General features: G+C 45.1%; 1 protein-coding gene across 1 annotated transcript in view; it reads right to left on the bottom strand.

The window, feature by feature from the left end:
* The window catches only part of LOC122753377 (ran-specific GTPase-activating protein-like), a 77,564-nt gene extending 54,519 nt beyond the window's left edge, over positions 1-23,045 (bottom strand). The window contains exons 1-2 of the mRNA XM_044000748.1: positions 22,469-23,045; positions 15,255-15,295 (exon numbers count right to left, since the gene is read on the bottom strand). Coding sequence (XP_043856683.1) covers positions 15,255-15,295; positions 22,469-23,045 — 618 coding nt within the window. The remainder of the gene's footprint in view (positions 1-15,254; positions 15,296-22,468) is intronic.
* Positions 23,046-26,528: the final 3,483 nt, after the last annotated feature.

Genomic DNA, 26,528 nt, shown 5'->3' on the forward strand with positions numbered 1-26,528 from the left:
ATTAGAGGCTCTCCTACCTCTTTGGGAATTTCTGTGACTGCTGGCTCCTCAATCTCTTCTTCCACCAAAGCCTCCTCTGGCTCTTTCGAAGTTTCCCTGATTTCTGGCTCCTCAATTTCTTCTTCCATCAGGGGTTCTTCTTCCTCATATGGCATTTCCAGCATCTCAGGCTCTTCTGGGATTTCTTCTTCCATAAGAAGTTCTTCTGGCTCTTTGGGCATTTCCCTGATCTCTGGCTCTTTCATTTCTTCTTCCATGAGCAGTGCTTCTGGCTCTTTGGGAGCTTCTGTAATCTCTGGCTCTTCAATCTCTTCTTCCCCCAAAGCCTCCTCTGGCTCTTTGGAAACTTCTGTGATTTCAGGCTCCTCTAATTCTTCTTCCATCAGAGGCTCTTCCTCATATGGTATTTCCCCCATCTCAGCCTCTTCTGGCATTTCTTCTTCCATGAGCAGCTCTTCTGGCTCTTTGGGTACTTCTGTGATTTCTGGCTCCTCAATTTCTTCTTCCATCAGAGGCTCTTCTGCCTCGAATGGAACTGCCAGGGTTTCAGGCTCTTCTGGGATTTCTTCTTCCAACAGAAGTTCTTTTGGCTCCTTGGGTATTTCTGTGATCTCTGGCTCCTCAATTTCTTCTTCCATCAAAGGCTCTTCTGGCTCTTCGGGCATTTCACTGATCTTTGGCTCCTCTAATTCTTCTTCCATTAGAGGCTCTCCTACCTCTTTGGGAATTTCTGTGACCGCTGGCTCCTCAATCTCTTCTTCCACCAAAGCCTCCTCTGGCTCTTTCGAAATTTCCCTGATTTCTGGCTCCTCAATTTCTTCTTCCATCAGAGGTTCTTCTTCCTCATATGGCATTTCCAGCATCTCAGCCTCTTCTGGCATTTCTTCTTCCATGAGCAGCTGGTCTGGCTCTTTGGCTATTTCTGTGATCTCTGGCTCCTCAATCTCTTCTTCCACCAAAGCCTCCTCTGGCTCTTTAGAAACTTCTGTGATTTCAGGCTCCTCTAATTCTTCTTCCATCAGAGGCCCTTCCTCATATGGCATTTCCAGCATCTCAGCCTCTTCTGGCATTTCGTCTTCCATGAGCAGCTCTTCTGGCTCTTTGGGTACTTCTGTGATCTCTGGCTCCTCAATTTCTTCTTCCATCAGAGGCTCTTCTGCCTCGAGTGGAACTGCCAGGGTTTCAGCCTCTTCTGGGATTTCTTCTTCCAACAGAAGTTCTTTTGGCTCCTTGGGCATTTCTGAGATCTCTGGCTCCTCAATTACTTCTTCCATCAAAGGCTCTTCTGGCTCTTCCGGCATTTCACTGATCTCTGGCTCCTCTAATTCTTCTTCAATTAGAGGCTCTTCTGCCTCTTTGGGAATTTCTGTGACCTCTGGCTCTTCAATCTCTTCTTCCACCAAAGCCTCCTCTGGCTCTGTCGAAATTTCCCTGATTTCTGGCTCCTCTAATTCTTCTTCCATCAGAGGCTCTTCCTCATATGGTATTTCCCCCATCTCAGCCTCTTCCGGCATTTCTTCTTCCATGAGCAGCTCTTCTGCCTCTTTGGGAATTTCTGTGACCTCTGGCTCCTCAATCTCTTCTTCCACCAAAGCCTCCTCTGGCTCTTTCGAAATTTCCCTGATTTCTGGCTCCTCAATTTCTTCTTCCATCAGAGGTTCTTCTTCCTCATATGGTATTTCCAGCATCTCAGCCTCTTCTGGGATTTCTTCTTCCACAAGAAGTTCTTCTGGCTCTTTGGGCATTTCCCTGATCTCTGGCTCTTTCATTTCTTCTTCTATGAGCAGTGCTTCTGGCTCTTTGGGAGCTTCTGTAATCTCTGGCTCTTCAATCTCTTCTTCCCCCAAAGCCTCCTCTGGCTCTTTGGAAACTTCTGTGATTTCAGGCTCCTCTAATTCTTCTTCCATCAGAGGCTCTTCCTCATATGGTATTTCCCCCATCTCAGCCTCTTCTGGCATTTCTTCTTCCATGAGCAGCTCTTCTGGCTCTTTGGCTATTTCTGTGATCTCTGGCTCCTCAATCTCTTCTTCCACCAAAGCCTCCTCTGGCTCTTTGGAAATTTCGCTGATTTCTGGCTCCTCAATTTCTTCTTCCATCAGAGGTACTTCTTCCTCATATGGCATTTCCAGCATCTCAGGCTCTTCTGGGATTTCTTCTTCCACCAAAGCCTCTTCTGGCTCTTTGGGAATTTCCCTGATCTCTGGCTCTTCAATTTCTTCTTCCATGAGCAGCTCTTCTGCCTCTTTGGGTACTTCTGCGATCTCTGGCTCCTCGATTTCTTCTTCCATCAAAGGCTCTTCTGGCTCTTCGGGCATTTCACTGATCTCTGGCTCCTCCAATTCTTCTTCCATTAGAGGCTCCTCTGGCTCTTTGGGAATTTCTGTGATCTCTGGCTCCTCAATCTCTTCTTCCACCAAAGCCTCCTCTGGCTCTTTGGAAAGTTCCCTGATTTCTGGCTCTTCAATTTCTTCTTCCATCAGAAGCTTTTCTTCCTCATATGGAATTTCCAGCGTCTCCGGCTCTTCTGGGATTTCTTCTTCCACCAAAGCCTCTTCTGGCTCTTTGGGAATTTCCCTGATCTCTGGCTCTTCAATTTCTTCTTCCATGAGCAGCTCTTCTGCCTCTTTGGGTACTTCTGTGATCTCTGGCTCCTCAATTTCTTCTTCCATCAAAGGCTCTACTGGCTCTTCGGGCATTTCACTGATGTCTGGCTCCTCTAATTCTTCTTCCATTAGAGGCTCTTCTGCCTCTTTGGGAATTTCTGTGACCTCTGGCTCCTCAATCTCTTCTTCCACCAAAGCCTCCTCTGGCTCTTTCGAAATTTCGCTGATTTCTGGCTCCTCAATTTCTTCTTCCATCAGAGGTTCTTCTTCCTCATATGGCATTTCCAGCATCTCAGGCTCTTCTGGGATTTCTTCTTCCACCAAAGCCTCTTCTGGCTCTTTGGGAATTTCTGTGATCTCTGGCTCCTCAATTTCTTCTTCCATTGGAGGCTCTTCGGGAATTTCCACAATCTCTGGCTCTTCAATTTCTTCTTCCATGAGCAGCTCTTCTGACTCTTTGGGTACTTCTGTGATCTCTGGCTCCTCAATCTCTTCTTCCATCAGAGGCTCTTCTGCCTCCAATGGAAGTGCCAGGGTTTCTGCCTGTTCTGGGATTTCTTCTTCCAACAGAAGTTCTTTTGGCTCCTTGGGTATTTCTGTGATCTCTGACTCCTCAATTTCTTCTTCCATCAAAGGCTCTTCTGGCTCTTCGGGCATTTCACTGATCTCTGGCTCCTCTAATTCTTCTTCCTTTAGAGGCACTTCTGCCTCTTTGGGAATTTCTGTGATCTCTGGCTCCTCAATCTCTTCTTCCACCAAAGCCTCCTCTGGCTCTTTGGGAATTTCTGTGATCTCTGGCTCCTCAATCTCTTCTTCTACCAAAGCGTCCTCTGGCTCTTTGGAAAGTTCCCTGATTTCTGGCTCTTCAATTTCTTCTTCCATGAGCAGCTCTTCTGCCTCTTTGGGTACTTCTGTGATCTCTGGCTCCTCAATTTCTTCTTCCATCAAAGGCTCTTCTGGCTCTTCGGGCATTTCACTGATCTCTGGCTCCTCTAATTCTTCCTCCATTAGAGGCTCTTCCTCAAATGGCATTTCCAGCATCTCAGCCTCTTCTGGCATTTCTTCTTCCATGAGCAGCTCTTCTGGCTCTTTGGCTATTTCTGTGATCTCTGGCTCCTCAATCTCTTCTTCCACCAAAGCCTCCTCTGGCTCTTTCGAAATTTCCCTGATTTCTGGCTCCTCAATTTCTTCTTCCATCAGAGGTACTAATTCCTCATATGGCATTTCCAGCATCTCAGGCTCTTCTGGGATTTCTTCTTCCACCAAAGCCTCTTCTGGCTCTTTGGGAATTTCCCTGATCTCTGGCTCTTCAATTTCTTCTTCCATGAGCAGCTCTTCTGCCTCTTTGGGTACTTCTGTGATCTCTGGCTCCTCAATTTCTTCTTCCATCAGAGGCTCTTCTGGCTCTTCGGGCATTTCACTGATCTCTGGCTCCTCTAATTCTTCTTCCATTAGAGGCTCTTCTGCCTCTTTGGGAATTTCTGTGATCTCTGGCTCCTCAATCTCTTCTTCCACCAAAGCCTCCTCTGGCTCAATTGAAATTTCGCTGATTTCTGGCTCCTCAATTTCTTCTTCCATCAGAGGTTCTTCCTCATATGGCATTTCCAGCATCTCAGCCTCTTCTGGGATTTCTTCTTCCACAAGAAGTTCTCCTGGCTCTTTGGGGATTTCCCTGATCTCTGGCTCTTCAATTTCTTCTTCCATGAGCAGCGCTTCTGGCTCTTTGGGTGCTTCTGTAATCTCTGGCTCCTCAATCTCTTCTTCCACCAAAGCCTCCTCTGGCTCTTTTGAAATTTCCCTGATTTCTGGCTCCTCAATTTCTTCTTCCATCAGAGGTACTTCTTCCTCATATGGCATTTCCAGCATCTCAGGCTCTTCTGGGATTTCTTCTTCCACCAAAGCCTCTTCTGGCTCTTTGGGAATTTCCCTGATCTCTGGCTCTTCAATTTCTTCTTCCATGAGCAGCGCTTCTGGCTCTTTTGCTGCTTCTGTGATCTCTGGCCCCTCAATCTCTTCTTCCACCAAAGCCTCCTCTGGCTCTTTGGAAACTTCTGTGATTTCAGGCTCCTCTAATTCTTCTTCCATCAGAGGCTCTTCCTCAAATGGCATTTCCAGCATCGCAGCCTCTTCTGGCATTTCTTCTTCCATGAGCAGCTCTTCTGGCTCTTTGGCTATTTCTGTGATCTCTGGCTCCTCAATCTCTTCTTCCACCAAAGCCTCCTCTGGCTCTTTCGAAATTTCCCTGATTTCTGGCTCCTCAATTTCTTCTTCCATCAGAGGTACTTCTTCCTCATATGGCATTTCCAGCATCTCAGGCTCTTCTGGGATTTCTTCTTCCACCAAAGCCTCTTCTGGCTCTTTGGGAATTTCCCTGATCTCTGGCTCTTCAATTTCTTCTTCCATGAGCAGCTCTTCTGCCTCTTTGGGTACTTCTGTGATCTCTGGCTCCTCAATCTCTTCTTCCACCAAAGCCTCCTCTGGCTCTTTCGAAGTTTCCCTGATTTCTGGCTCCTCAATTTCTTCTTCCATCAGAGGTTCTTCTTCCTGATATGGCATTTCCAGCATCTCAGGCTTTTCTGGGATTTCTTCTTCCATAAGAAGTTCTTCTGGCTCTTTGGGCATTTCCCTGATCTCTGGCTCCTCTAGTTCTTCTTCCATTAGAGCCTCTTCTGGCTCTTTGGGAATTTCCCTGATCTCTGGCTCTTCCATTTCTTCTTCCATGAGCAGCGCTTCTGGCTCTTTGGGTGCTTCTGTGATCTCTGGCTCTTCAATCTCTTCTTCCACCAAAGCCTCCTCTGGCTCTTTGGAAATTCCTGTGATTTCAGGCTCCTCTAATTCTTCTTCCATCAGAGGCTCTTCCTCATATGGCATTTCCAGCATCTCAGCCTCTTCTGGGATTTCTTCTTCCATAAGAATTTCTTCTGGCTCTTTGGGAATTTCTGTGATCTCTGGCTCCTCAATTTCTTCTTCCATTGGAGGCTCTTCGGGAATTTCCACAATCTCTGGCTCTGCAATTTCTTCTTCCATGAGCAGCTCTTCTGGCTCTTTGGGTAATTCTGTGATCTCTGGCTCCTCAATTTCTTCTTCCATCAGAGGCTCTTCGGCCTCCAATGGAACTGCCAGGGTTTCAGGCTCTTCTGGGATTTCTTCTTCCAACAGAAGTTCTTTTGGCTCCTTGGGTATTTCTGTAAGCTCTGGCTCCTCAATTTCTTCTTCCATCAAAGGCTCTTCTGGCTCTTCAGGCATTTCACTGATCTCTGGCTCCTCTAATTCTTCTTCCATTAGAGGCTCTTCTGCCTGTTTGGGAATTTCAGTGATCTCTGGCTCCTCAATCTCTTCTTCCACCAAAGCCTCCTCTGGCTCTTTGGGAATTTCTGTGATCTCTGGCTCCTCAATCTCTTCTTCCACCAAAGCCTCCTCTGGCTCTTTGGGAATTTCCCTGATCTCTGGCTCTTCAATTTCTTCTTCCATGAGCAGCTCTTCTGCCTCTTTGGGTACTTCTCTGATCACTGGCTCCTCAATTTCTTCTTCCATCAAAGGCTCTTCTGGCTCTTCAGGCATTTCACTGATCTCTGGCTCCTCTAATTCTTCTTCCATTAGAGGCTCTTCTGCCTCTTTGGGAATTTCTGTGATCTCTGGTTCCTCAATCTCTTCTTCCACCAAAGCCTCCTCTGGCTCTATTGAAATTTCGCTGATTTCTGGCTCCTCAATTTCTTCTTCCATCAGAGGTTCTTCTTCCTCATATGCCATTTCCAGCATCTCAGCCTCTTCTGGGATTTCTTCTTCCACAAGAAGTTCTCCTGGCTCTTTGGGGATTTCCCTGATCTCTGTTTCTTCAATTTCTTCTTCCATGGGCAGCGCTTCTGGCTCTTTGGGTGCTTCTGTGATCTCTGGCTCCTCAATCTCTTCTTCCACCAAAGCCTCCTCTGGCTCTTTGGAAACTTCTGTGATTTCAGGCTCCTCTAATTCTTCTTCCATCAGATGCTCTTCCTCATATGGCATTTCCAGCATCTCAGCCTCTTCTGGCATTTCTTCTTCCATGAGCAGCTCTTCTGGCTCTTTGGCTATTTCTGTGATTCCTGGCTCCTCAATCTCTTCTTCCACCAAAGCCTCCTCTGGCTCTTTCGAAATTTCCCTGATTTCTGGCTCCTCAATTTCTTCTTCCATCACAGGTTCTTCTTCCTCATATGACATTTCCAGCATCTCAGCCTCTTCTGGGATTTCTTCTTCCATAAGAAGTTCTTCTGGCTCTTTGGGAATTTCTGTGATCTCTGGCTCCTCAATTTCTTCTTCCATTGGAGGCTCTTCGGGAATTTCCACAATCTCTGGCTCTTCAATTTCTTCTTCCATGAGCAGCTCTTCTGGCTCTTTGGGTACATCTGTGATCTCTGGCTCCTCAATCTCTTCTTCCATCAGAGGCTCTTCTGCCTCCAATGGAAGTGCCAGGGTTTCTGCCTCTTCTGGGATTTCTTCTTCCAACAGAAGTTCTTTTGGCTCCTTGGGTATTTCTGTGATCTCTGGCTCCTCAATTTCTTCTTCCATCAAAGGCTCTTCTGGCTCTTCGGGCATTTCACTGATCTCTGGCTCCTCTAATTCTTCTTCCATTAGAGGCTCTTCTGCCTCTTTGGGAATTTCTGTGATCTCTGGCTCCTCAATCTCTTCTTCCACCAAAGCCTCGTCTGGCTCTTTGGGAATTTCTGTGATCTCTGGCTCCTCAATCTCTTCTTCTACCAAAGCCTCCTCTGGCTCTTTGGAAAGTTCCCTGATTTCTGGCTCTTCAATTTCTTCTTCCATTAGCAGCTCTTCTGCCTCTTTGGGTACTTCTGTGATCTCTGGCTCCTCAATTTCTTCTTCCATCAAAGGCTCTTCTGGCTCTTCGGGCATTTCACTGATCTCTGGCTCCTCTAATGCTTCTTCCATTAGAGGCTCTTCTGCCTCTTTGGGAATTTCTGTGATCTCTGGCTCCTCAATCTCTTCTTCCACCAAAGCCTCCTCTGGCTCAATTGAAATTTCGCTGATTTCTGGCTCCTCAATTTCTTCTGCCATCTGAAGTTCTTCTTCCTCATATGGCATTTCCAGCATCTCAGCCTCTTCTGGGATTTCTTCTTCCACAAGAAGTTCTCCTGGCTCTTTGGGGATTTCCCTGATCTCTGGCTCTTCAATTTCTTCTTCCATGAGCAGTGCTTCTGGCTCTTTGGGTGCTTCTGTGATCTCTGGCTCCTCGATCTCTTCTTCCACCAAAGCCTCCTCTGGCTCTTTGGAAACTTCTGTGATTTCAGGCTCCTCTAATTCTTCTTCCATCAGAGGCTCTTCCTCAAATAGCATTTCCAGCATCTCAGCCTCTTCTGGCATTTCTTCTTCCATGAGCAGCTCTTCTGGCTCTTTGGATATTTCTGTGATCTCTGGCTCCTCAATCTCTTCTTCCACCAAAGTCTCCTCTGGCTCTTTCGAAATTTCCCTGATTTCTGGCTCCTCAATTTCTTCTTCCATCAGAGGTACTTCTTCCTCATATGGCATTTCCAGCATCTCAGGCTCCTCTGGGATTTCTTCTTCCACCAAAGCCTCTTCTGGCTCTTTGGGAATTTCCCTGATCTCTGGCTCTTCAATTTCTTCTTCCATGAGCAGCTCTTCTGCCTCTTTGGGTACTTCTGTGATCTCTGGCTCCTCAATTTCTTCTTCCATCAAAGGCTCTTCTGGCTCTTCGGGCATTTCACTGATCTCTGGCTCCTCTAATTCTTCTTCCATTAGAGGCTCTTCTGCCTCTTTGAGAATTTCTGTGACCTCTGGCTCCTCAATATCTTCTTCCACCAAAGCCTCCTCTGGCTCTTTCGAAGTTTCCCTGATTTCTGGCTCCTCAATTTCTTCTTCCATCAGAGGTTCTTCTTCCTCATATGGCATTTCCAGCATCTCAGGCTCTTCTGGGATTTCTTCTTCCATAAGAAGATCTTCTGGCTCTTTGGGAATTTCTGTGATCTCTGGCTCCTCTAGTTCTTCTTCCATTAGGGCCCCTTCTGGCTCTTTGGGAATTTCCCTGATCTCTGGCTCTTCAATTTCTTCTTCCATGAGCAGCTCTTCTGGCTCTTTGGGTACTTCTGTGATCTCTGGCTCCTCAATCTCTTCTTCCACCAAAGCCTCCTCTGGCTCTTTGGAAACTTCTGTGATTTCAGGCTCCTCTAATTCTTCTTCCATCAGAGGCTCTTCCTCATATGGTATTTCCCCCATCTCAGTCTCTTCTGGCATTTCTTCTTCCATGAGCACCTCTTCTGGCTCTTTGGATACTTCTGTGATCTCTGGCTCCTCAATTTCTTCTTCCATCAGAGGCTCTTCTGCCTCCAATGGAACTGCCAGTGTTTCAGGCTCTTCTGGGATTTCTTCTTCCAACAGAAGTTCTTTTGGCTCCTTGGGTATTTCTCTGATCTCTGGCTCCTCAATTTCTTCTTCCATCAAAGGCTCTTCTGGCTCTTCGGGCATTTCACTGATCTCTGGCTCCTCTAATTCTTCTTCCATTAGAGGCTCTTCTGCCTCTTTGGGAATTTCTGTGATCTCTGGCTCCTCAATCTCTTCTTCCACCAATGCCTCCTCTGGCTCCTTGGAAACTTCTGTGATTTCAGGCTCCTCTAATTCTTCTTCCATCAGAGGCTCTTCCTCATATGGCATTTCCAGCATCTCAGCCTCTTCTGGCATTTCTTCTTCCATGAGCAGGGCTTCTGGCTCTTTGGCTATTTCTGTGATCTCTGGCTCCTCAATCTCTTCTTCCACCAAAGCCTCCTCTGGCTCTTTGGAAACTTCTGTGATTTCAGGCTCCTCTAATTCTTCTTCCATCAGAGGCTCTTCCTCATATGGCATTTCCAGCATCTGAGCCTCTTCTGGCATTTCTTCTTCCATGAGCAGCTCTTCTGGCTCTTTGGCTATTTCTGTGATCTCTGGCTCCTCAATCTCTTCTTCCACCAAAGCCTCCTCTGGCTCTTTCGAAATTTCCCTGATTTCTGGCTCCTCAATTTCTTCTTCCATCACAGGTTCTTCTTCCTCATATGGCATTTCCAGCATCTCAGCCTCTTCTGGGATTTCTTCTTCCATAAGAAGTTCTTCTGGCTCTTTGGGAATTTCTGTGATCTCTGGCTCCTCAATTTCTTCTTCCATTGGAGGCTCTTCTGGCTCTTTGGGAATTTCCACAATCTCTGGCTCTTCAATTTCTTCTTCCATGAGCAGCTCTTCTGGCTCTTTGGGTACTTCTGTGATCTCTGGCTCCTCAATCTCTTCTTCCATCAGAGGCTCTTCTGCCTCCAATGGAACTGCCAGGGTTTCAGGCTCTTCTGGGATTTCTTCTTCCAACAGAAGTTCTTTTGGCTCCTTGGGTATTTCTGTGATCTCTGGCTCCTCAATTTCTTCTTCCATCAAAGGCTCTTCTGGCTCTTCGGGCATTTCACTGATCTCTGGCTCCTCTAATTCTTCTTCCATTAGAGGCTCTTCTGCCTCTTTGGGAATTTCTGTGATCTCTGGCTCCTCAATCTCTTCTTCCACCAAAGCCTCCTCTGGCTCTTTGGAAACTTCTGTGATTTCAGGCTCCTCTAATTCTTCTTCCATGAGTGGCTCTTCCTCATATGGCATTTCCAGCATCTCAGCCTCTTCTGGCATTTCTTCTTCCATGAGCAGCGCTTCTGGCTCTTTGGGAATTTCTGTGATCTCTGGCTCCTCAATCTCTTCTTCCACCAAAGCCTCCTCTGCCTCTTTGGGAATTTCTGTGATCTCTGGCTCCTCAATCTCTTCTTCCACCAAAGCCTCCTCTGGCTCTTTGGAAACTTCCCTGATTTCTGGCTCTTCAATTTCTTCTTCTATCAGAAGCTTTTCTTCCTCATATGGAATTTCCAGCATCTCAGGCTCTTCTGGGATTTCTTCTTCAACCAAAGCCTCCTCTGGCTCTTTGGGAATTTCCCTGATCTCTGGCTCTTCAATTTCTTCTTCCATGAGCAGCTCTTCTGCCTCTTTGGGTACTTCTGTGATCTCTGGCTCCTCAATTTCTTCTTCCATCAAAGGCTCTTCTGGCTCTTTCGAAATTTCCCTGATTTCTGGCTCCTCAATTTCTTCTTCCAACAGAGGTTCTTCTTCCTCATATGGCATTTCCAGCATCTCAGGCTCTTCTGGGATTTCTTCTTCCACCAAAGCCTCTTCTGGCTCTTTGGGAATTTCCCTGATCTCTGGCTCTTCAATTTCTTCTTCCATGAGCAGCGCTTCTGGCTCTTTGGGTGCTTCTGTGATCTCTGGCTCCTCAATCTCTTCTTCCACCAAAGCCTCCTCTGGCTCTTTGGAAACTTCTGTGATTTCACGCTCCTCTAATTCTTCTTCCATCAGAGGCTCTTCCTCATATGGCATTTCCAGCATCTCAGCCTCCTCTGGCATTTCTTCTTCCATGAGCAGCTCTTCTGGCTCTTTGGCTATTTCTGTGATCTCTGGCTCCTCAATCTCTTCTTCCACCAAAGCCTCCTCTGGCTCTTTCGAAATTTCCCTGATTTCTGGCTCCTCAATTTCTTCTTCCATCACAGGTTCTTCTTCCTCATATGGCATTTCCAGCATCTCAGCCTCTTCTGGGATTTCTTCTTCCATAAGAAGTTCTTCTGGCTCTTTGGGAATTTCTGTGATCTCTGGCTCCTCAATTTCTTCTTCCATTGGAGGCTCTTCTGGCTCTTTGGGAATTTCCACAATCTCTGGCTCTTCAATTTCTTCTTCCATGAGCAGCTCTTCTGGCTCTTTGGGTACTTCTGTGATCTCTGGCTCCTCAATCTCTTCTTCCATCAGAGGCTCTTCTGCCTCCAATGGAACTGCCAGGGTTTCAGGCTCTTCTGGGATTTCTTCTTCCAACAGAAGTTCTTTCGGCTCCTTGGCTATTTCTGTGATCTCTGGCTCCTCAATCTCTTCTTCCACCAAAGCCTCCTCTGGCTCTTTCGAAATTTCCCTGATTTCTGGCTCCTCAATTTCTTCTTCCATCACAGGTTCTTCTTCCTCATATGGCATTTCCAGCATCTCAGCCTCTTCTGGGATTTCTTCTTCCATAAGAAGTTCTTCTGGCTCTTTGGGAATTTCTGTGATCTCTGGCTCCTCAATTTCTTCTTCCATTGGAGGCTCTTCTGGCTCTTTGGGAATTTCCACAATCTCTGGCTCTTCAATTTCTTCTTCCATGAGCAGCTCTTCTGGCTCTTTGGGTACTTCTGTGATCTCTGGCTCCTCAATCTCTTCTTCCATCAGAGGCTCTTCTGCCTCCAATGGAACTGCCAGGGTTTCAGGCTCTTCTGGGATTTCTTCTTCCAACAGAAGTTCTTTTGGCTCCTTGGGTATTTCTGTGATCTCTGGCTCCTCAATTTCTTCTTCCATCAAAGGCTCTTCTGGCTCTTCGGGCATTTCACTGATCTCTGGCTCCTCTAATACTTCTTCCATTAGAGGCTCTTCTGCCTCTTTGGGAATTTCTGTGATCTCTGGCTCCTCAATCTCTTCTTCCACCAAAGCCTCCTCTGGCTCTTTGGAAACTTCTGTGATTTCAGGCTCCTCTAATTCTTCTTCCATGAGTGGCTCTTCCTCATATGGCATTTCCAGCATCTCTGCCTCTTCTGGCATTTCTTCTTCCAAGAGCAGCGCTTCTGGCTCTTTGGGAATTTCTGTGATCTCTGGCTCCTCAATCTCTTCTTCCACCAAAGCCTCCTCTGCCTCTTTGGGAATTTCTGTGATCTCTGGCTCTTCAATTTCTTCTTCCATCAGAAGCTTTTCTTCCTCATATGGAATTTCCAGCATCTCAGGCTCTTCTAGGATTTCTTCTTCAACCAAAGCCTCCTCTGGCTCTTTGGGAATTTCCCTGATCTCTGGCTCTTCAATTTCTTCTTCCATGAGCAGCTCTTCTGCCTCTTTGGGTACTTCTGTGATCTCTGGCTCCTCAATTTCTTCTTCCATCAAAGGCTCTTCTGGCTCTTTCGAAATTTCCCTGATTTCTGGCTCCTCAATTTCTTCTTCCAACAGAGGTTCTTCTTCCTCATATGGCATTTCCAGCATCTCAGGCTCTTCTGGGATTTCTTCTTCCACCAAAGCCTCTTCTGGCTCTTTGGGAATTTCCCTGATCTCTGGCTCTTCAATTTCTTCTTCCACCAAAGCCTCCTTTGGCTCTTTGGAAACTTCTGTGATTTCACGCTCCTCTAATTCTTCTTCCATCAGAGGCTCTTCCTCATATGGCATTTCCAGCATCTCAGCCTCTTCTGGCATTTCTTCTTCCATGAGCAGCTCTTCTGGCTCTTTGGCTATTTCTGTGATCTCTGGCTCCTCAATCTCTTCTTCCACCAAAGCCTCCTCTGGCTCTTTCGAAATTTCCCTGATTTCTGGCTCCTCAATTTCTTCTTCCATCACAGGTTCTTCTTCCTCATATGGCATTTCCAGCATCTCAGCCTCTTCTGGGATTTCTTCTTCCATAAGAAGTTCTTCTGGCTCTTTGGGAATTTCTGTGATCTCTGGCTCCTCAATTTCTTCTTCCATTGGAGGCTCTTCTGGCTCTTTGGGAATTTCCACAATCTCTGGCTCTTCAATTTCTTCTTCCATGAGCAGCTCTTCTGGCTCTTTGGGTACTTCTGTGGTCTCTGGCTCCTCAATCTCTTCTTCCATCAGAGGCTCTTCTGCCTCCAATGGAACTGCCAGGGTTTCAGGCTCTTCTGGGATTTCTTCTTCCAACAGAAGTTCTTTCGGCTCCTTGGCTATTTCTGTGATCTCTGGCTCCTCAATCTCTTCTTCCACCAAAGCCTCCTCTGGCTCTTTCAAAATTTCCCTGATTTCTGGCTCCTCAATTTCTTCTTCCATCACAGGTTCTTCTTCCTCATATGGCATTTCCAGCATCTCAGCCTCTTCTGGGATTTCTTCTTCCATAAGAAGTTCTTCTGGCTCTTTGGGAATTTCTGTGATCTCTGGCTCCTCAATTTCTTCTTCCATTGGAGGCTCTTCTGGCTCTTTGGGAATTTCTGTAATCTCTGGCTCCTCAATCTCTTCTTCCACCAAAGCCTCCTCTGCCTCTTTGGGAATTTCTGTGATCTCTGGCTCCTCAATCTCTTCTTCCACCAAAGCCTCCTCTGGCTTTTTGGAAACTTCCCTGACTTCTGGCTCTTCAATTTCTTCTTCCATCAGAAGCTTTTCTTCCTCATATGGAATTTCCAGCATCTCAGGCTCTTCTGGGATTTCTTCTTCAACCAAAGCCTCCTCTGGCTCTTTGGGAATTTCCCTGATCTCTGGCTCTTCAATTTCTTCTTCCATGAGCAGCTCTTCTGCCTCTTTGGGTACTTCTGTGATCTCTGGCTCCTCAATTTCTTCTTCCATCAAAGGCTCTTCTGGCTCTTTCGAAATTTCCCTGATTTCTGGCTCCTCAATTTCTTCTTCCAACAGAGGTTCTTCTTCCTCATATGGCATTTCCAGCATCTCAGGCTCTTCTGGGATTTCTTCTTCCACCAAAGCCTCTTCTGGCTCTTTGGGAATTTCCCTGATCTCTGGCTCTTCAATTTCTTCTTCCATGAGCAGCGCTTCTGGCTCTTTGGGTGCTTCTGTGATCTCTGGCTCCTCAATCTCTTCTTCCACCAAAGCCTCCTCTGGCTCTTTGGAAACTTCTGTGATTTCAGGCTCCTCTAATTCTTCTTCCATCAGAGGCTCTTCCTCATATGGCATTTCCAGCATCTCAGCCTCTTCTGGCATTTCTTCTTCCATGAGCAGCTCTTCTGGCTCTTTGGCTATTTCTGTGATCTCTGGCTCCTCTATCTCTTCTTCCACCAAAGCCTCCTCTGGCTCTTTCAAAATTTCCCTGATTTCTGGCTCCTCAATTTCTTCTTCCATGAGCAGCCCTTCTGGCTCTTTGGGTGCTTCTGTGATCTCTGGCTCCTCAATCTCTTCTTCCACCAAAGCCTCCTCTGGCTCTTTGGAAACTTCTGTGATTTCAGGCTCCTCTAATTCTTCTTCCATCAGAGGCTCTTCTGCCTCAAATGGAACTGCCAGGGTTTCAGGCTCTTCTGGGATTTCTTCTTCCACAAGACGTTCTTTTGGCTCCTTGGGTATTTCTGTGATCTCTGGCTCCTCAATTTCTTCTTCCATCAAAGGCTCTTCTGGCTCTTCGGGTATTTCACTGAGCTCTGACTCCTCTAATTCTTCTTCCATTACAGGCTCTTCTGCCTCTTTGGGAATTTCTGTGACCTCAGGCTCCTCAATCTCTTCTTCCACCAAAGCCTCCTCTGGCTCTTTCGAAATTTCCCTGATTTCTGGCTCCTCAATTTCTTCTTCCATCGGAGGTTCTTCTTCCTCATATGGCATTTCTATCATCTCAGCCTCTTCTGGGATTTCTTCTTCCACAAGAAGTTCCTCTGTCTCTTTGGGTATTTCAGTGATCTCTGGCTCCTCAATTTCTTCTTCCATCCGAGGCTCTTCTGGCTCTTTGGAAATTTCACTGATCTCGGGCTCCTCAATTTCTTCCATCAGAGGTTCTACTTCCTCATATGGAATTTCCAGCATCTCAGCCTCTTCTGGGATTTCTTCTTCCATCACAATTTCTTCTGGCTCTTTGGGTATTTCAGTGATCTCTGGCTCTTCAATCTCTTCTTCCATGAACAGCTCTTCTGGCTCTTTGGGTATTTCTGTGATATCTGGCACTTCAAACTCTTCTTCCTCGAGTCGGTCTTCTGCCTCTTTGGCTATTTCTTTGATCTCTGGCTCCTCAATATCTTCTTCCACCGAAGCTTCCTCTGGCTCTTTCGAAATTTCCCTGATTTCTGGCTCTTCAATTTCTTCTTCCATCAGAAGCTTTTCTTCCTCATATGGAATTTCCAGCATCTCAAGCTCTTCTGGGATTTCTTCTTCCACCAACGCCTCTTCTGGCTCTTTGGGAATTTCCCTGATCTCTGGCTCTTCAATTTCTTCTTCCATGAGCAGCTCTTCTGACTCTTTGGGTACTTCTGTGATCTCTGGCTCCTCAATTTCTTCTTCCATCAAAGGCTCTTCTGGCTCTTCGGGCATTTCACTGATCTCTGGCTCCTCTAATTCTTCTTCCATTAGAGGCTCTCCTGCCTCTTTGGGAATTTCTGTGACCTCTGGCTCCTCAATCTCTTCTTCCACCAAAGCCTCCTCTGGCTCTTTCGAAATTTCCCTGATTTCTGGCTCTTCAATTTCTTCTTCCATCAGAAGCTTTTCTTCCTCATATGGAATTTCCAGCATCTCAAGCTCTTCTGGGATTTCTTCTTCCACCAAAGCCTCTTCTGGCTCTTTGGGAATTTCCCTGATCTCTGGCTCTTCAATTTCTTCTTCCATGAGCAGCTCTTCTGACTCTTTGGGTACTTCTGTGATCTCTGGCTCCTCAATTTCTTCTTCCATCAAAGGCTCTTCTGGCTCTTCGGGCATTTCACTGATCTCTGGCTCCTCTAATTCTTCTTCCATTAGAGGCTCTCCTGCCTCTTTGGGAATTTCTGTGACCTCTGGCTCCTCAATCTCTTCTTCCACCAAAGCCTCCTCTGGCTCTTTCGAAATTTCCCTGATTTCTGGCTCCTCAATTTCTTCTTCCATCAGAGGTTCTTCTTCCTCATATGGCATTTCCAGCATCTCAGGCTCTTCTGGGGTTTCTTCTTCCATAAGAAGTTCTTCTGGCTCTTTGGGTATTTCTGTGATCTCTGGCTCCTCTAGTTCTTCTTCCATTAGAGCCTCTTTTGGCTCTTTGGGGATTTCCCTGATCTCTGGCTCTTCAATTTCTTCTTCCATGAGCAGCGCTTCTGGCTCTTTGGGTGCTTCTGTGATCTCTGGCTCCTCAATCTCTTCTTCCACCAAAGCCTCCTCTGGCTCTTTGGAAACTTCTGTGATTTCAGGCTCCTCTAATTCTTCTTCCATCAGAGGCTCTTCCTCATATGGCATTTCCAGCATCTCAGCCTCTTCTGGCATTTCTTCTTCCATGAGCAGCTCTTCTGGCTCTTTGGCTATTTCTGTGATCTCTGGCTCCTCAATCTCTTCTTCCACCAAAGCCTCCTCTGGCTCTTTCAAAATTTCCCTGATTTCTGGCTCCTCAATTTCTTCTTCCATGAGCAGCCCTTCTGGCTCTTTGGGTGCTTCTGTGACCTCTGGCTCCTCAATCTCTTCTTCCACCAAAGCCTCCTCTGGCTCTTTGGAAACTTCTGTGATTTCAGGCTCCTCTAATTCTTCTTCCATCAGAGGCTCTTCCTCATATGGCATTTCCAGCATCTCAGCCTCTTCTGGCATTTCTTCTTCCATGAGCAGCGCTTCTGGCTCTTTGGCTATTTCTGTGATCTCTGGCTCCTCAATCTCTTCTTCCACCAAAGCGTCCTCTGGCTCTTTCGAAATTTCCCTGATTTCTGGCTCCTCACTTTCTTCTTCCATGAGCAGCGCTTCTGGCTCTTTGGGTGCTTCTGTGATCTCTGGCTCCTCAATCTCTTCTTCCACCAAAGCCTCCTCTGGCTCTTTGGAAACTTCTGTGATTTCAGGCTCCTCTAATTCTTCTTCCATCAGAGGCTCTTCTGCCTCAAATGGAACTGCCAGGGTTTCAGGCTCTTCTGGGATTTCTTCTTCCACAAGACGTTCTTTTGGCTCCTTGGGTATTTCTGTGATCTCTGGCTCCTCAATTTCTTCTTCCATCAAAGGCTCTTCTGGCTCTTCGGGTATTTCACTGAGCTCTGACTCCTCTAATTCTTCTTCCATTACAGGCTCTTCTGCCTCTTTGGGAATTTCTGTGACCTCAGGCTCCTCAATCTCTTCTTCCACCAAAGCCTCCTCTGGCTCTTTCGAAATTTCCCTGATTTCTGGCTCCTCAATTTCTTCTTCCATCGGAGGTTCTTCTTCCTCATATGGCATTTCTAGCATCTCAGCCTCTTCTGGGATTTCTTCTTCCACAAGAAGTTCCTCTGTCTCTTTGGGTATTTCAGTGATCTCTGGCTCCTCAATTTCTTCTTCCATCCGAGGCTCTTCTGGCTCTTTGGAAATTTCACTGATCTCGGGCTCCTCAATTTCTTCCATCAGAGGTTCTACTTCCTCATATGGAATTTCCAGCATCTCAGCCTCTTCTGGGATTTCTTCTTCCATCACAATTTCTTCTGGCTCTTTGGGTATTTCAGTGATCTCTGGCTCTTCAATCTCTTCTTCCATGAGCAGCTCTTCTGGCTCTTTGGGTATTTCTGTGATATCTGGCACTTCAACCTCTTCTTCCTCGAGTATGTCTTCTGCCTCTTTGGCTATTTCTTTGATCTCTGGCTCCTCAATATCTTCTTCCACCAAAGCCTCCTCTGGCTCTTTTGAAATTTCCCTGATTTCTGGCTCCTCTATTTCTTCTTCCATCAAAGGTTCTTCTTCCTCATATGGCATTTCCAGCATCTCAGCCTCTTCTGGGATTTCTTCTTCCATAAGAAGTTCCTCTGGCTCTTTGGGTATTTCTGTGATCTCTGGCTCCTCAATTTCTTCTTCCATCAAAGGCTCTTCTGGCCCTTTGGAAATTTCACTGATCTCTGGCTCCTCTAGTTCTTCTTCCATTAGAGCCTCTTCTGGCTCTTTCGGAATTTCCCTGATCTCTGGCTCCTCTAGTTCTTCTTCCTTTAGAGCCTCTTCTGGCTCTTTGGGAATTTCCCTGATCTTTGGCTCTTCAATTTCTTCTTCCATCAGAGGCTCTTCTGCCTCAAATGGAACTGCCAGGGCTTCAGGCTCTTCTGGGATTTCTTCTTCCAACAGAAGTTCTTCTGGTTCCTTGGGTATTTCTGCGATCTCTGGCTCCTCAATTAATTCTTCCATCAAAGGCTCTTCTGACTCTCTGGAAATTTCGCTTATCTCTGGCTCCTCTAGTTCTTCTTCCATCAGAGGCTCTTCTGGCTCTTTGGATATTTCCTTGATCTCTGGCTCCTCAATCTCTTCTTCCACCAAAGCCTCTTCTGGCTCTTTCAAAATTCCTTTGATTTCTGCCTCCTCAATTTCTTCTTCCATCAGCGGCTCTTCTGCCTCAAATGGAACTGCCTGGATTTGGGGCTCTTCTGGGATTTCTTCTTCCAACCGAAGTTCTTTTGGCTCCTTGGGTATTTGTGTGATCTCTGGCTCCTCAATTTCTTCTTCCATCAGAGGCTCTTCTGGCTCTTTGGGAATTTCCACAATCTCTGGCTCCTCTACTTCTTCCACCAGTGGCTCTTCTTCCTCATATGGAATTGCCAACTCCTCAGCCTCCTCTGCTATTTCTTCTTCCATGAGAGGCTCTTCTGGCTCTTTCGAAATTTCCCTGATCTCTTGTTCCTCAATCTCTTCTTCCATCAAAGCCTCCTCGGGCTCTTTGAAAATTTCTGTGATTCCTGGCTCCTCTAATTCTTCTTCCATCAGAGGCTCTTCCTCATATGGAATTTCCAGTATCTCAGCCTCTTCTGGGATTTCTTCTTCCATTAGAAATTCTTCTGGCTCTTTGGGTATTTCTCTGATCTCTGGCTCCTCAATCTCTTCATCCACCAAACCCTCCTCTGGCTCTTTCCAAATTTCCCTGATTTCTGGCTCCTCAATTTCTTCTTCCATCAAAGGCTCTTCTTCCTCATATGGAATTGCCAACTCCTCAGTGTCCTCTGCTATTTCTTCTTCCATCAGAGGCTCTTCTGGCACTTTGGAAATTTCTGTGATTTCTGGCTCCTCTAATTCTTCATCCATCAAAGGCTCTTCTGCCTCAAATGGAACTGCCAGGGTTTCAAGCTCTTCTGGGATTGCTTCTTCCATCAGAGGTTCTTCTGGCTCTTTGGGTATTTCTGTGATCTCTGGCTCCTCAATTTCTTCTTCCATCAAAGGCTCTTCTGGCATTTCACTGATCTCTGGCTCCTCAATTTCTTCTTCCATCAGAGGCTCTTCTGGCTCTTTGGATATTTCTGTGATCTCTGGCTCCTCAATTTCTTCCTCCATCAGAGGTTCTTTTGGCTTTTTGGGAATTTTACTGATCTCGGGCTCTTCTAATTCCTCTTCCATTAGAAGCTCTTCTGGTTCTTGTGGAATTTCCTTTGTCTCTGGCTCTTCAATTTCTTCTTCCATAAGCTGCTCTTCTGGCTCTTCAGAAATTTCAGAGATTTCTGGCTCCTCAATTTCTTCTTCCATTGGAGGCTCTTCTTGCTCTTTGGAAATTTCCATGATCTCTGGCTCTAATTCTTCTTCCAACAGAAGCTCTTCTGCCTCATATGGAATTACCAATATCTCAGCCTCCTCTGGTATTTCTTCTTCCATCAGAGGCTCTTCTGGCTCTTTGGATATTTCTGTAATCTTTGGCTCTTCAATTTCTTCTTCCATCAGAGCCTCCTCTGGCTCTTTCGAAATATCTCTGATTTTTGGCTCCTCTATTTCTTCTTCTATCAAAGGCTCTTCTTCCTCATATTCCACTGACATGAACTCTGCCTCTTCTGGGATTTCCTCTTCCATCAGAAGCTCTTCTGGCTCTTCATATATTTCTTTAATCTCTGGCTCTTCACTTTCTTCTTCCATCAGAGGTTTTTCCTGTTCTTTGTGTATTTCTACAATCTCTGGCTCCTCAATTTCCTCTTCAATTTGGGTTTCTTTTGTCTCATAGGGAACTGCCAGCATCTTGGCCTCCTCTGGAGTTTCTTCTTCCATTATAGCCTCCTTTGGTTTTTGCCCTATTTCTTTGAACTTTTGCTCATCTTCAATTTCTTCTTCAATGAAATGCTCTTCTGAGTCTTTGGATATTTCCAGGGTCTCAGGCTCCTCCTGGATTTTTCCTTCCATCAGGTGTTCTTCTGGCTCATGTGATATTTCTAGAATCTCTGGCTCTTTTGTGATTTCTTTTTCGATGAAACCGTCTTCTTTCTCTTTGCATATTCCCAATATTTTATGCTTGTCCTTCATTTCTTCTACTATCAATGGCTCCTCTGGTACTTGGTATATTGCCTGCCCCTCAGTCTCTTCCTGGATCTTGGACTGCTCCATGCTTTCTTCTCCCATAAAAGGCTTTCCATGTTCATATTTTTTAGCTATTTCAGGTTTCTCTGGGCTTTCTTCTTTTATCAGAGGCTCTTTTGGCTCTTTTGAAATTTCCGAGGTCTTGCCCCCCAGTTGCATTTCTTCTTCTGGCTCTTTGGATATTTCCCACCCCTCATGTTCTTCTTGGATCTTAGGCTCCTCTGGGCTTTCCTCTTCCATCAAAAGCTCACCAGTTTCTTCATCTATTTCCAGGATTGTGGGCTCTTCCTGCATTTCTTCTTCCATCAGACGTTCTTCTGGCTTATGTGATATTTCCATGATGTCAGTTTTCTTCTGGATTTCTTCTTCCAATAAAAGCTCTTCTGGCTCTTGGTATATTTTCTTTCTCTTAGGCTCTTCTTGGATTTCTTCTTCCATCAAATGCCCTACTGGCTCATACGATATATCTAGGGTCTCAGGCTCCTCTGAACTTTCTTCTTCCATCATAAGCTCTTCTGGCTCTTGGTATATTCCCTGCCTCTCAGGCTCCTCCTGGCTTTCTTCATCCAATAGAGGTTCCTCAGGCTTATATGATATTTTCAGTATCTCGGGCTCCTCTGCACTTTCTTCTTCCATCCAAGGGTCTGCTGACTCTTTTGAAATTTCCAGGCTCTCTGGTTCCTCCTCTATTTCTTCTTCCATCACAGGCTCTTCTGGCTCCTTTGACATTTCTGGGATCTTGGGTTCCTCTGTACTTTCTTCTTCCATCAAAAACTCTTCTGGCTCCTTCCAAATTCCCAGGATCTCAGGCTCCTCCTGGATTTCTTCTTCTATCCAAAGCTCTTCTGGTTCTTGTGATATTTCCTTCCTTCCAGGCTCCTCCTGTATCTCAGGCTCTTCCAGGCTTTCTTCTTCTATCAATGGCTCTCCAGATATTTGGTATATTTCCAGCATCTCGGGCTTCTCCAAGTCTTCTTCTACCATCAGTTGCTCTTCTGGCTTTTGGTATATTTCCTGGATCTCAGGCTCTTCCTTGATCTCGTGTTCCTCAGGGCTTTCTTCTTCCATCCAAAGCTCTCCAGGCTCTTGTGATATTTCCAGGATCTTGGGCCCCTCTGGGCTTTTTTCTTCCATCAAAATCTCTTCCAGCTCTTGGTATGGTTCGAATCTCTCTGACTCCTCCTGGCTTTCTTCTTCCATCAAACCTTGTTTCTCTTTGAATATTTCTGGAATGTCGACCTCCTCCTGGCTTTCAGGCTCCTCCTCGCTTTCTTCTTCCATCAAAAGCTCTTCTGGTTTTTCATATATTTCTTGCATTTCAGGCTCTTCCTTGATTTCAGGTTCCTCAGGGCTTTCTTCTTCCATCAAAAGCTCTCTTGGTTCTTGGGATATTTCCTGGATCTCAGGCTCCTCTGGGCTTTCTTCTTCCATCCAATGCTCTTCTGACTCCTTATATATTTCCTGCCTTTCAGGCTCCTCCTGGCTCTCGGGCTCCACTGTGCTTCCTTCTTCCATCAAATGCTCTTTTAGCTCTTGGGGTATTTTCTGTATCTCAGGCTCCTCTTCTGGCTCGTGGGTTCTTTCCTGGCTCTTGGGCTCCCCCTGGCTGTCTTCCATCAAAGACTCTTCTGGCTCTTTGGATATTTCCTGGATCTTGGGCTCCTCCTGGGTTTCTTTTTTCCTCAAACGGTCTTCTATTTCTTGGGGTACTTTGTAGTGGCTCATGAGCTCCCGTTGGGTCTCCTCCATTTCCTGGCTCTCAGGTTCCTCTTGGCTGTCTCCTGTTACTTGTCTCTGGGGCTCCTCTTGTGTCTCTTCTATTACTTTGCTCTCAGCCTCGGCTTGGATATCTTCCATTTCCTGGCTCTTGGATTCCCCTGAGATCTCTTCTTCCATGGGAAACTCCTCTGGCTTTTGGTATAGTTTGTGCCTCAGGGGTTCTCCTTGGCTGTCTTCTTTCATCAAAAGCTCCTCTGTGTCTTTGGATAATTTTTCAGTGCTCCTCTCTTTGCCTGGCGCTGTTCTCTTTTCTCTTTCTTCTATCTTTTTCCTACATTGTTCAAAGTTTTCCTTAAATTTCCGCGCGCTTTCTGCATTTGGGTATCGAAGTGCCAGCAGTTCGCGCTTAGGACTTTCATCAGCAAAATCAGCATGTGCATTCCAGACCCAGGCCCTTTTACTCCACGCATTACGCTTAAGCTCCATCAATGGTGTTATGTAGTGATTCGCACAAATCTTCAGAGTTTTGTCCCTCCTCATGAGGAGGCGAATGGTCCCTTTCCTGGTGTGTTTTAGTAGCTTCACGTAGCCAGTACCTCGCTCTTCCCATTTCGGAAGGCCATCCTCATAGGTGAATCGGAAGAGTTTTGCACGCGTCTTAAAGAGTTCTTCTTCATCTTCTTCATGAGTCTTCCTCTTCTGCCCACGATGATAAACCATTTGCTCTGATTGTGGGTTATGGTTCGAGTCATCCACATTCTCAGTGGAGGTACCTTGCTTCTCAAGAGTTCCCTTTGCAGCCTCCATGGGAGCTGGGTGATGCCGCGGTAGCGGCTGGTCTTGACTAGTCCCGGCTGCAGCGGGGCTGCAGCGGCTGCAGCGGCTGCAGCGCTCCGCTCTGTCCTCTCCGGTCAGGTCCCTGCGGCGTCTGGCGCCTGTGCGTCCTTGCCCTGCGCTTATAAGTTCAGCCCCGCCCCTTTTTTTGGTCTTGATTTTTTGCTTTCTTTCAATATCCAGTCTAATAATTATTACCAGCCCACCCCCACCTCCATCTGTTGGTTTGTTTTTATTCTCTGGGCTGTTTTTAAACTGCTGGGTTCCATTATCTTCTTTAGTTTGAGATTCCATAACTGTATACCATTCCTTGTTTATTTTATGTCAGTGTTTTTGCTAACTCCTTTTCTTGCTTGAATTCCTTCAATGTGTATCATTCCTTTTGTTTTATCTTGATTAACTTCTAGCTTTCTTTTTTGCTGTTACTATCTTTCCCCCTCCCGCCATATTTTTCTTTGGGCGATTTTTACTTCTGAGAAGAATCATAAATCCTGAAGAGTTTCTTTGTAGAACTTTGACAGTTAAGCAATTGATAAATTATATCTTTTGAATGCCAGATTATGGAAATGGATTTTCCTAATACCTATTTTCTCGTCTTGGTATCATAACATATCTTCATTTGCTATATATCTATATTCTAAGTGTGTGACCTTTGAAAAATCAGTTAACTTTTCTATGTTCAACAAAAAACAACTAAATCTTATCAGGAGAATTGGCTACACCACAGTGGTGTTTTGAGGATCAAATGAAAGATGTGAAGACTCAAAAACTCTAGTACCTCTTAGCTTACAGAACTGCTTATTGAGAGTCTTGCAAACTTTAAAATGAGATGGAGATAGAAATGTCTACATATGTATATATATCACTACTATATCATAATTTATATTATATGCTATTATTTTTCTGTCGCTGCTCTAAATTATAATACATTTTATAGTAGAAGCAAGTAGTTTAGTGTTGTAGAAAGATTACTGGATTTAGAATCAAAACCTGGATTTTAATTTTTTTTTCCAGGCAATGAGGGTTAAATGACTTGCCCAGGGTCACACAGCTAGTAATTGTCAAGTGTCTGAGACTGGATTTGAACTCAGGTACTCCTGAGTTCACTCCACTGCAGTTCCACCTGGCTGCCCCCTGGGTTTTAATTCTTGCTCTGCTCACTACTTGCTATGTGCCTTGGGCAAGCCATTTAACTCTTTTAAGACCTTATTCTCTTGTCAGATAAGGAGAAATTGATTTTCTCCATCTAAAGTAACTCCAAGACTTGAATTTATGGTTTTTTTTAGCATGTTGTATGAGATTGATATACACACATATATGCATACACATACATACATATATGCATACACACAAACATCTATATTGATTTCATTAGCATTTAAGTGAAATTATTTCATGTCTTTGGAATCAGGCTGTGTATGGAAGACAGTAGTATTTGATTGGGATCTTTTAAGGACATTCCAGGTAAAGGCACAAAAATCAAACCAGTAAATAGAATTCTAGAGCTTCAGAGTTGGAATCATTACCATTTTCTGTGTTCCTCACTGCCCACACACACATTTCCAACCACCACTGTACTCAATGAACACTAACTATATAGAGAAGATGCTGTGGTCATTTGTTTTTTCCTGTACACTTTTTGGTCTACCCCATGAAATTATAAACCTCTTAAAGTTGTAAATACTCAATACATATTATTCAGGCATTAATGATAAGGTAGGGCTAAGTTTATGGAAGGCTCGACAAATCAGATCTGAGCTTGAGACTTGATGCTGATCCCTCCGGCAAGCTACTGCTGTTCCCTTGATTTAAAGCCAATAACAGTTATTTGCTTCCAAAGACACACTACCTTGAAGTCAGCATGGAATCCTGGGTAGAGACTGGTTTTTAACTTATTAAAAATGACACAGTGAGAATAGTGTACAACAAAAATAGGTCTGCAGGAATGCAGTGAATTCTAGTCACCTTGACAGTCAACTCAGAGTTCATAAACATTTATTAAGCACCTACAATGTGACAGGCATTGTGCTACCAATGGATGGGAATAGTGAAGTCAGAAGGAGGGGCAAAGTGATCTGAATTTGAGATGGCCATATAGGGTAATTTCAGTTGGAGATGTTCAGGGACTAGATCTATAGATTTGCAAGTAATTTGCATATAGGTAATAAGGCTTGGGAATTAATACTACACCAAAGGGGAAAAAAGTGTGGAAAACTCACAATTAAGATTGCCTTTAAGGCCTTAATTTTCATATTTGATAGGCAAGCATAAATAGTATATGCTAAATATTCTCTATATTCCTCCCAGAATGACATCTCTTATGACAGCTCATGATATCTTACCTTTTTAGTGTCCTAACCATCTTGATCCTGAATTTCCTTTCAGTCTATGGATAGAGTCACAGAATCTCACAATTGGGAGGGATCTCAGAATTCACATGAAGTCCCACCTCTACCTAAAGCAGTGGTTTGACTGACAGTCCTTTTAAAGTATCAGCACTGTCATTTTTACCTCCACAAAGTTTCAGTGTCTCAGAAGAGGTCATTTACGTGCTAGAAATGACCTCTGTGAATTATCAAACCATTCTTCAGTTCTAATTTTAAGGCAGCCTGAATTCACAGTCTTGCACACTCTACAAAACTTATAAATGATACCCTTTATTTTTCTATTCATTTTATACTGTTTTTCCTTCTCTTCCATATATATATCTTCCCTATAGTTTTGCTAACTGATCCAAATATTTTGGCTTTTCCTTCTGGAAAAAAAGTCCTTTCACTCTTTCCTCTCTACCCATTAAAATGAAATGGATGCTATCAAATGTTGTTTTCCTGATGTTTCTCTTCCATTTTTACTTTTGCCTCTAAGACTAGGGTTATAGCTGTCACAATGAAGGCCCGCAAGTGAAATGTCACAAAGATGCCCCACTGGGTGGGACATCTAGTAAGAGTATAAATAGCCCCACTACAGCTAAGTGCGTGTAGGTGGTTTGGCTAAGAAACCTGAACCTACACCAGGCACAGAGAAGTAAGTTTTAGTTAGTAGTCAGGTATAGAGGGCAGAGCTGATCTGGTTTGTTCATCTAGGGAAGTGGATGATGACTCGAGGCTTGGTATTTCTTTTTGTTTTGTTTATCAGTGCCAAAGCACTGATAGTGCCCCCAGTTAATTGGGAAGGTGGGAAGTAGGATCTGATTTTCAAAACAATATATACACAGCTGCTGCTGCTAGTAGAAGTGTTGCTTATCCTTTGCTGCAAAACTACTGCTGCTGGTGGTGGTCTGTTTGTTGGGTATGACCCTGATCCTCTGATGCGAAATGTTGATAGAGGGGCCTGACTCTCTTCCTTTTTTCTCCCCCTTCATTATAATCCTACTTAGTTCTTTCTTTTCTCTTTGTCTTCTCTTTTTCTCCTCTTTTTCTTCTGCTTTTTTTCTTTTTACTTCTCTGACTTCTTTTT

The sequence above is a fragment of the Dromiciops gliroides genome, chromosome 1 (assembly GCF_019393635.1).
Source record: "Dromiciops gliroides isolate mDroGli1 chromosome 1, mDroGli1.pri, whole genome shotgun sequence".
NCBI lineage: Eukaryota > Metazoa > Chordata > Mammalia > Microbiotheria > Microbiotheriidae > Dromiciops > Dromiciops gliroides.